The sequence below is a fragment of the Semicossyphus pulcher genome, unplaced genomic scaffold, assembly GCF_022749685.1.
Source record: "Semicossyphus pulcher isolate SPU_LCO1_2020_fin unplaced genomic scaffold, fSemPul1.0.p SCAF_18, whole genome shotgun sequence".
In the NCBI taxonomy this organism is placed as follows: Eukaryota; Metazoa; Chordata; class Actinopteri; order Labriformes; family Labridae; genus Semicossyphus; species Semicossyphus pulcher.
Window position 1 is genome coordinate 212,832 of NW_027211691.1, and position 9,669 is coordinate 222,500.

The 9,669-nt window shown below is 49.6% G+C and overlaps 1 protein-coding gene across 2 annotated transcripts in view; it reads left to right on the forward strand.

The window, feature by feature from the left end:
* Window positions 1-9,669, forward strand: part of LOC138595658 (matrix metalloproteinase-16-like) — a 65,720-nt gene that overhangs the window by 15,760 nt on the left and 40,291 nt on the right. The window contains exons 3-5 of one of the 2 annotated variants that reach the window (XM_069667000.1): window positions 2,235-2,249; window positions 2,608-2,730; window positions 6,221-6,525. In XM_069667000.1, the coding sequence (XP_069523101.1) occupies window positions 2,235-2,249; window positions 2,608-2,730; window positions 6,221-6,525 (443 nt within the window). The remainder of the gene's footprint in view (window positions 1-2,234; window positions 2,250-2,607; window positions 2,731-6,220; window positions 6,526-9,669) is intronic. The other variant, XM_069667001.1, reaches the window with a different exon arrangement.

Consider the following 9,669-nt stretch of genomic DNA (forward strand, 5'->3'; position numbering starts at 1 on the left):
TCTGTCTCCTCTGTGATGCTCTAACCTGTCTCTCTCTCTCTGTCTCCTCTGTGATGCTCTAACCTGTCTCTCTCTCTGTGTCTCCTCTGTGATGCTCTAACCTGTCTCTCTCTGTGTCTCCTCTGTGATGCTCTAACCTGTCTCTCTCTCTGTGTCTCCTTTGTGATGCTCTAACCTGTCTCCCTCTCTCTCTCTCTGTGTGTCTCCTCTGTGATGCTCTAACCTGTCTCTCTCTGTGTCTCCTCTGTGATGCTCTAACCTGTCTCTCTCTCTGTCTCCTCTGTGATGCTCTAACCTGTCTCTCTCTCTCTCTGTGTCTCCTCTGTGATGCTCTAACCTGTCTCTCTCTCTGTGTCTCCTCTGTGATGCTCTAACCTGTCTCTCTCTCTGTGTCTCCTCTGTGATGCTCTAACCTGTCTGTCTCTCTGTGTCTCCTCTGTGATGCTCTAACCTGTCTGTCTCTCTGTGTCTCCTCTGTGATGCTCTAACCTCTCTCTCTCTCTCTGTGTCTCCTCTGTGATGCTCTAACCTGTCTGTCTCTCTGTGTCTCCTCTGTGATGTTCTAACCTGTCTCTCTCTCTGTGTCTCCTCTGTGATGTTCTAACCTGTCTCTCTCTCTCTGTGTCTCCTCTGTGATGTTCTAACCTGTCTCTCTCTCTGTGTCTCCTCTGTGATGTTCTAACCTGTCTCTCTCTGTGTCTCCTCTGTGATGTTCTAACCTGTCTCTCTCTCTGTGTCTCCTCTGTGATGTTCTAACCTGTCTCTCTCTCTGTGTCTCCTCTTTGATGTTCTAACCTGTCTCTCTCTCTGTGTCTCCTCTGTGATGTTCTAACCTGTCTCTCTCTCTGTGTCTCCTCTGTGATGTTCTAACCTGTCTCTCTCTCTGTGTCTCCTCTGTGATGCTCTAACCTCTCTCTCTCTCTCTGTCTCCTCTGTGATGCTCTAACCTGTCTCTCTCTCTCTGTCTCCTCTGTGATGCTCTAACCTGTCTCTCTCTGTCTCCTCTGTGATGCTCTAACCTGTCTCTCTCTCTCTGTCTCCTCTGTGATGCTCTAACCTGTCGCTCTCTGTCTCCTCTGTGATGCTCTAACCTGTCTCTCTCTCTGTGTCTCCTCTGTGATGCTCTTACCTGTCTCTCTCTCTGTGTCTCCTCTGTGATGCTCTAACCTGTCTCTCTCTGTGTCTCCTCTGTGATGCTCTAACCTGTCTCTCTCTCTGTGTCTCCTTTGTGATGCTCTAACCTGTCTCCCTCTCTCTCTCTCTGTGTGTCTCCTCTGTGATGCTCTAACCTGTCTGTCTCTCTGTGTCTCCTCTGTGATGCTCTAACCTGTCTCTCTCTGTGTCTCCTCTGTGATGCTCTAACCTGTCTGTCTCTCTGTGTCTCCTCTGTGATGCTCTAACCTCTCTCTCTCTCTCTCTGTGTCTCCTCTGTGATGCTCTAACCGGTCTGTCTCTCTGTGTCTCCTCTGTGATGTTCTAACCTGTCTCTCTCTCTGTGTCTCCTCTGTGATGTTCTAACCTGTCTCTCTCTCTGTCTCCTCTGTGATGTTCTAACCTGTCTCTCTCTCTGTGTCTCCTCTGTGATGTTCTAACCTGTCTCTCTCTCTGTCTCCTCTGTGATGTTCTAACCTGTCTCTCTCTCTGTGTCTCCTCTGTGATGTTCTAACCTGTCTCTCTCTCTGTGTCTCCTCTGTGATGTTCTAACCTGTCTCTCTCTCTGTGTCTCCTCTGTGATGCTCTAACCTGTCTCTCTCTCTCTGTCTCCTCTGTGATGCTCTAACCTGTCTCTCTCTCTCTGTCTCCTCTGTGATGCTCTAACCTGTCTCTCTCTGTCTCCTCTGTGATGCTCTAACCTGTCTCTCTCTCTGTGTCTCCTCTGTGATGTTCTAACCTGTCTCGCTCTCTGTCTCCTCTGTGATGCTCTAACCTGTCTCTCTCTCTGTGTCTCCTCTGTGATGCTCTAACCTGTCTCTCTCTCTCTGTCTCCTCTGTGATGTTCTAACCTGTCTCTCTCTCTGTGTCTCCTCTGTGATGTTCTAACCTGTCTCTCTCTCTGTGTCTCCTCTGTGATGTTCTAACCTGTCTCTCTCTCTGTGTCTCCTCTGTGATGTTCTAACCTGTCTCTCTCTCTGTGTCTCCTCTGTGATGCTCTAACCTGTCTCTCTCTCTGCATCTCCTCTGTGATGCTCTAACCTGTCTCTCTCTCTGTCTCCCCTGCTGCTCTGATGATGCAGCGATGACACCATCAGGTGAGACGTCTGTCTGTCTGTCAGGTGTGCCTGTGTGTGTCTCGTCTCCTGCCGACACTCTGTCCTGTTAAAGTTATGAACAGACTATAACCAAAGAACCTGATCAGCTCATCATTTCCTCATGTGTAAAGTTTCCATGTAAATGATCTGAGGTGCACCATGACAGACTCATCTGATGCAGTCGTCAGACAACATGTAGACTCAGATTAGACTGAATGAGATGGATCGTTCCCATCAGTCATTAAAGTCTCTATGTCCTCATTGTACATCACTGACAGTATACAGTAAGCTTCTGATAATGATGACGATGAATGAACCTCCAGTGCTGACAGGTGTCCTCCTCTGGCCCCTCCCACAGGTGGATGAAAAGGCCCAGGTGTGGAGTTCCTGACCTGATCGGAGGAACGTCCAGGTTCAGTGTGAGGAAACGACGGTACGCCCTCACAGGACAGAAGTGGCTCCAAAAACACATCACATACAGGTGGGTGCTTCCAGTCTGTGCTGGAGAGATGCTGTGATGCTGAGACAGAGATTCTTCTGATGTTCTCACGTTGCATCAGAAAGTGTCCAACCAAACTCCATTCAGAAAACGGTCATTTTAAAGTCGTGTTCTTGTCGTCTCACAGACAGACCTGACAGAGCATGAACTCAGCCTCTTTACAAACCTGCCTCCTGATGTAGTTCTCTCAGCATCCTCTCAGCCTGTTTATTGTCATTAAATCTCAGTAACATCTGTTTGTTGTGGCTTCATAGCGCTGTAGTGAGACAGATCTCAGCCCACCTGTGACTTGATAGATACAGTGAAACTGCCACTCAGCGGAGACAGATGGACAGGCGCTCCACAGCTGAAACAGAACGCCGGTAGTCCATCAGAGAAATCCTGGTACTGACCCGAGCTAACAGCTCAGCACACTGGGCACTGGTCAGCCTGAAGGAGCTGGAAGCAGCAGGAGAGTTCATCAGACACAGCTCAGGAGGAGGAGGCAGGTTAACCAGCTGTGTGAGAGGACAGGAGATGAGTTTGGTTTCCTGATGTATTCAGGATCGAGGTGTGTTTTAACAAACATCAATCCTCCTGCTGTCCAGCCCGCCTCAGTAACACAAGGTGTTGTAACAGCTCTACCTGCAGAAACTCGTTCCCGTGCTCGGCTGCTGAACGCAGTGTTTCTGCTTGTGTGATGAACAGAGAGCTGGAGGTCCAGAGAACATCCTCCCACACAGCTCTCAGCAGTGTGTTGTTCCTGGAGCTGAACATGCAGCACAAACACAGTCAGAGCCTTCACAGCAGCTCACAGCTCCTCTCTGTGTTCACATCTACATGACTGATAATGTAAGGGACGCCGTGTTGCATAATGTCTGTGTTATCGAGGTCAGTAGCTCACAGCCTTTCATGTTGCACACACACAGCTCTGATGCTGCCTGCAGCTCCATGTGTCAGGTGTAATCCTGAGAGACGCTCTGCTGTGTATCTGTCTCTGCTGGAGGATGCATGCAGAGCTGAGACTGTCTATAGAGTCTCCTCCTGCAGCTGCAGCTCCACCGTGCATCACTGAGGACCACTGCAGGGCTTCACTGTATGAAGCTGGAGGCAGTTTAATGAACGCTCGCTTCATCTGTGACGGATGTGAAGACGAGAAAATGAGCAGGGCTGATGAGGAGTGGAGGAAGACAGAGAAGGAGGGAGGAGGTGGAGGAGAAGGAGGGAGGTGGAGGAGAAGCAGCTGCAGAGAGAAAGAGAGGAGCAGGAGGAGGAAACCCCGGTGGAGGCAGAGGCTGCTCTCTGACAGATTAGGGTTACGTAACAGGATGGAGCATTTGGAGAGAGAGTGTGTGTGTGTGTGTGTGTGTGTGTGTGTGTGTGTGTGTGTGTGTGTATGTGTGTGTGTGTGTATCTGCCTGCAGCTGCTCCTTTTAACTCAGATTGGTGAGATGGAGAGTGAAGCTCATGGTACCATAGAAACATCCAGAATGTGTTGACGTTGTTCTTCAGTATCAGCTCCTGTTAGAGCCTCGACAGGAAGCAGCGTCACACTCTGATTATGATCATTATTATCAATCATGATCATTTATTGAGATGAATCAGAACGGTGTCCATCCACAGAGCTCAACATACAAGGATACATGTCTGTTCATCTCCAGTGTCCTTCAGGCTGTGCATGTGTGTGTGCGTGTGCGTGTGTGTGTGTGTGTGTGTGTGTGTGTGTGTGTGTGTGTGTGTGTGCGTGTGTGTGTATGTGTGTGTGTGGTTTCTGTAGGGAGGCTAATTAGCTTTAGCCTCACTGAAGTCCTCTCTGCATGCAGCTCCTATTAAAACAGCTGATGTGAGTTCATATGTAACGTGAGCTCAGAGCACGTGAGGAGCAGTTTGTATGTTGACGTGCAGCTCGTGTTTCTCTGTCTGTCATGTAGTTACACATCTGACACACTCAGTGAGGTGATCGCAGAGTTCAGTGTCAGCAGGTCTCAGGAGCTGTTCGGTCTCATAGTGACCTGACGGAGCAGGACGAGGACACCATCTGACTGCGTCTCTGTGTCCGTCAGGTTGCCTCTGAGTGTTTGTGCTCTTTGAGCTCCTCAGGAGACACTTTATTCTCTTTAGTGTCTGTGAGAGTCAGACACACTGTTAGCTAACAATCAAACTCCTCTTCAGCTGATGCTCAGGTCTGTTTCTGATCATACAGAGGTATCACACACACACACACACACGCACTCTGACTGTAGCACACTGAGGACACACACACATTAAACACACTCAGCTGTCAGAGTCACAGAGAAAATGCTTTGAATCACAAATCTAAATGAACTTGTTTCTGTGAGGCTGTCTGTGAGCTGCATCCTCTTCTGTCACTCTGTCAATCATTCATCTGAGCTCACATCAAAGGTCAACCTGCAGAACAACAGCACAGATAGACAGACAGACAGGTAGACAGAGACAGACAGACAGACAGACAGACAGAGAGAGACAGACAGACACACACCTCAGGGTTTTACGTTCGGAGAATCACTCTCTGAGAGGTCTTTCCTCCTGACTCTCTGCAGGCAGCGAGCTGTTGATAATCCTTAATGAGAAAATAACTTCCAGAGGCAGGAAACAGTCCCGTCCTGCCCACACCTGCACGCTCTGCGCCTGCGGGGTGTGTGTGTGTGTGTGTGTGTGTGTGTGTGTGTGTGTGTGTGTGTGTGTGTGTCGCCTCATTTCTCTCTCTGCTGGAGGAAACAGGAGGAGCTGAAACTGCAGCGTGCAGGGACACACATTATACAGTGTGATCATGTGATTGACAGCAGGAGGATCCTCCTCTATTTTCACTTACGTGGTTAAAGGGCTCAAAGGGATCTGTGCTGATTCCTCCTTCTTAGAGCACTCTGACTGTCTGATCTATTATTTCTGCTCTGAGTGGACGTCAGGAAGCTGTTTTCAGCTCTGAGATGAACGTCTAACTCCTCCCCCTTGCTTCTGTAACCCCTCCCCCTTTGTCTCCCTGCAGCATAAAGAGTGTCTAACTCCTCCCCCTGCTTCTTTAACTCCTCCCCCTCTCTCCCTGCAGCATAAAGAGCGTCTAACTCCTCCCCCTCGCCTCTCTAACTCCTCCCCCTCTCTCCCTGCAGCATAAAGAGCGTCTAACTCCTCCCCCTCGCCTCTCTAACTCCTCCCCCTCTCTCCCTGCAGCATTAAGAGCGTCTAACTCCTCCCCCTCGCCTCTCTAACTCCTCCCCCTCTCTCCCTGCATCATAAAGAGCGTCTAACTCCTCCCCCTCGCCTCTCTAACTCCTCTCCCTGCAGCATTAAAAGCGTTTAACTCCTCCCCCTTGCCTCTCTAACTCCTCCCTCCTTTGTCTCCCTGCAGCATAAAGAACGTCTAACTCCTCCCCCTTGCTTCTGTAACTCCTCCCCCTTTGTCTCCCTGCAGCATAAAGAACGTCTAACTCCTCCCCCTTGCTTCTGTAACTCCTCCCCCTTTGTCTCCCTGCAGCATAAAGAACGTGACGCCTAAGGTCGGGGCGGAGGAGACGCACGACGCCATCAGACGAGCGTTTGACGTGTGGCAGAACGTGACGCCGCTGCGGTTTGAGGCCGTGCCGTACAGCGAGCTGGAGAGGACCAAGAAGGATGTGGACATCACCATCATCTTTGCCTCAGGTTTCCATGGTGACAGCTCGCCCTTTGACGGTGAGGGAGGCTTCCTGGCCCACGCCTACTTCCCCGGGCCGGGGATCGGAGGAGACACACACTTTGACTCTGACGAGCCGTGGACGCTGGGAAACCCGAACCACGACGGTGAGTGAGGATCAGAGGTTTTGATCTTGAACATGTGTGATATGAAAGGGTTCTGACATCATCGTGTGACATCATCAACAGCAGAAGGTATCCACTCAGAGCGCGGACTGGTGTGGATGCTGGTGGGAGCTGGACTTGATTGTTTTACGGTATAATCGTGAGCGATTCTTTAAACGATGTTGACAGCTTCAGCTCGTTAAATATGCACCTCTGCTGTCTGCACAGCTGCTGGCCCCGCCCCCTCTTCCTGTTTGTCTCTCTGTCTGCTGGGTTGTGTCTTCATCAGCAGTCTGTTTCATTAAGCCACAAAAGTTAAATATTTTCTCTCGCAATTCAGTTCTCACAGCAGGTGAGCCGCGTGTGCACGAGGGACGTCATTAATGACGTAGCGATCAAAACGATCGATCGTTACCGAATTACATCACCTTTTATAAGCTTCATAAAAAGCAACAATCAGTGCATTTATGACTCCGTAGTTTCTGGTCCCATTAACATTACTAACCACATATCTTCCCGGGAGTTCTCGTGCTCCCTTGTCTTGAAGGTTCCTGGGGATCGTTGCTGCAGACCACCTGCTGCTGTGGACCTGCTCGACTGCAACAACTACTAACATCAGCCTTCCCCATAGTATCATTATTGTTGCTGCTAATGCTAATAGTAGACCTGTTGACTTCAACTGTTACAATTACGATTACCTCAGCCTTTATCATTACTCTGCTTCTCTCGCTAATTTATTTATTTATTTATTTATTTAGCCAATCTTCACCCTAGTCTACCACTATTATTGGCATTGTAACCATCAGTATGTGTCTGTTGTTGTTGTAACAAGAACATGTGTTGTTGTTGCTCTCTTTGCCCGTCTCTATCCTGCATCTCCTTCTATCCCATGTTCGGCCCATCCAGTCTCTTCAGATGGCTGTTCAACATGAGTCTGGTTCTGCTCGAGGTTTCTGCCTGTTAAAGGAAGTTTTTCTGCCAATGTGCCGAATGTTGCTAAGTGCTACTCATGGTGATTCATGTTGGGCCTCTCTTTAAATAACAGAACAAAGAGTCGGTCTAGACCTGCTCTTTCTGTAAAGTGTCTCGAGATAACCCTGGTTATGATTTGGCGCTATACAAATAAAATTTGATTGATTGATTGATTGATGAGTAGGGCGAGCTGCGGCTGCTAAATGTATGTAGCAGAAACATTGTGGTCGGACGAACCGTGTGTCCAACTAAAGGAGACCTTCAGGTGAAGACTGCTCACTGCCGCTGTGGCAGAGATGGCCCTCCCTCTGCTCTGACTGCCCCTCAGTCTGACTCTCTGTCAGCTGCTCTGATGTGTTTCAGTGTGATGCTGCAGGATTCTGGTGTTACTGTCTGACCTGAGATCTGCTCACCTCTCTCTCCTGTAGTGATCACATGACCTCTCCCTCGCTCTGAACTGAGTATAAACCACAGACTGTATGAAAAGTTGGCTGACATGTCAGCTCCCTAACAGTGAAGCCAAACCCTCTCTGTCGCCCCCTGCTGGCTGGCTGCAGTATAGCTCATAAAGCCCGCCTCCTCCATGTTAACAGATGGGACATGAGTCAAACTAGAAAATCAAGATACACGTCAAATACATTTTTCTTAAACATGGTTTCTGTCATTATAGTTAGTTCTTATCATGCTGATTTATGTCACAGTGTTCATTTTTCTGACAAGTTTATTTTTGATTAGTTATTTGATGCCGTCAAAATGATGATTGACAGCTCCTGCAGCCGATCAGTTCCAGGTGAGCAGAGCGGAGGACGATCCGTGAGAGGAGACGTAACTAAAACAATCACTACAGTCATTGAAGTTTCCATACCTGTGAACTTTAACCTCAGACCAACACAAGAAGCTGTTCTGCTGTTAAACACGCCGGCGTTCCTTGCTGTTTTTGCGGTAAGTTAAGTGTGTGTTTGGGTTAGCGGAAGTGGCTACGGCCGCTTCACTCGCCGATCTCTACTGCGCAGACTCTGGCTCCATTTGACGTCACCATCGCAAGATGGCAGCGCCTATCACGGGCTGTTTTGGCATCAATTACGTACAATGGGAGCAGATGGAGACGCGTCGTCCATCTTTAGATACAGTCATTGGTATAAACCCTCAGAACTGTGCTTCACTGTCTCTACTAGTGCTGAGCTGTGGTCAAACACATCTTAACTCTGTGTGTGTGTGTGTGTCAGCCACTTCACTTAGCTCCCAGCTTGACCTTTGACCGCTGAGCAGCCTCAGTGTGATGATGAAACAGACAGAATGACTGTAACAAACAGAGTGGTGCTAGTAGGAAGTTAATGTTAATCGGAGCTAAACGTCAGTCATCAGTGTTTCCATCATGTGTATGTTTCTCTCCCTGCTGTCAGAGGGCTGTCGGTGTCGTCACACTCTCAGATCATCCTGTCAGAACATCTGTATATTCTGGTCTCAGCAGGCGTCATGTTCAGACGTGTCTGTCAGATTCATGGTCAGAGCGAGTCGACTACAAGGTGACCGAGTCGACCTGACGAGTCATGACTGATACTGAGTCACAGCGATGATGGAAACCTCTGGGGAGAGCCAGAGGAGAGACAGGGGAGAGACAGGGGAGAGAGACAGGGGAGAGAGACAGGGGAGAGACAGAGGAGAGAGACAGGGGAGAGAGACAGGGGAGAGACAGAGGAGAGAGACAGGGGAGAGACAGAGGAGAGACAGGGGAGAGACAGGGGAGAGAGACAGAGGAGAGAGACAGGGGAGAGACAGGAGAGAGACAGGGGAGAGAGACAGGGGAGAGACAGAGGAGAGACAGGGGAGAGAGACAGAGGAGAGAGACAGGGGAGAGACAGGGGAGAGACAGGGGAGAGAGACAGGGGAGAGACAGAGGAGAGAGACAGAGGAGACACTGAGGAGAGAGACAGGGGAGTGACAGAGGAGAGAGACAGGGGAGTGACAGAGGAGAGAGACAGGGGAGAGAGAGGAGAGACAGGGGAGAGAGACAGGGGAGAGAGACAGAGGAGAGACAGAGGACAGAGACATAGGAGAGACAGGGGAGAGAGACAGAGGAGAGACAGGAGAGAGACAGAGGAGAGACAGGAGAGAGACAGAGGAGAGACAGGGGAGAGAGACAGAGGAGACACAGAGGAGAGACAGAGGAGAGAG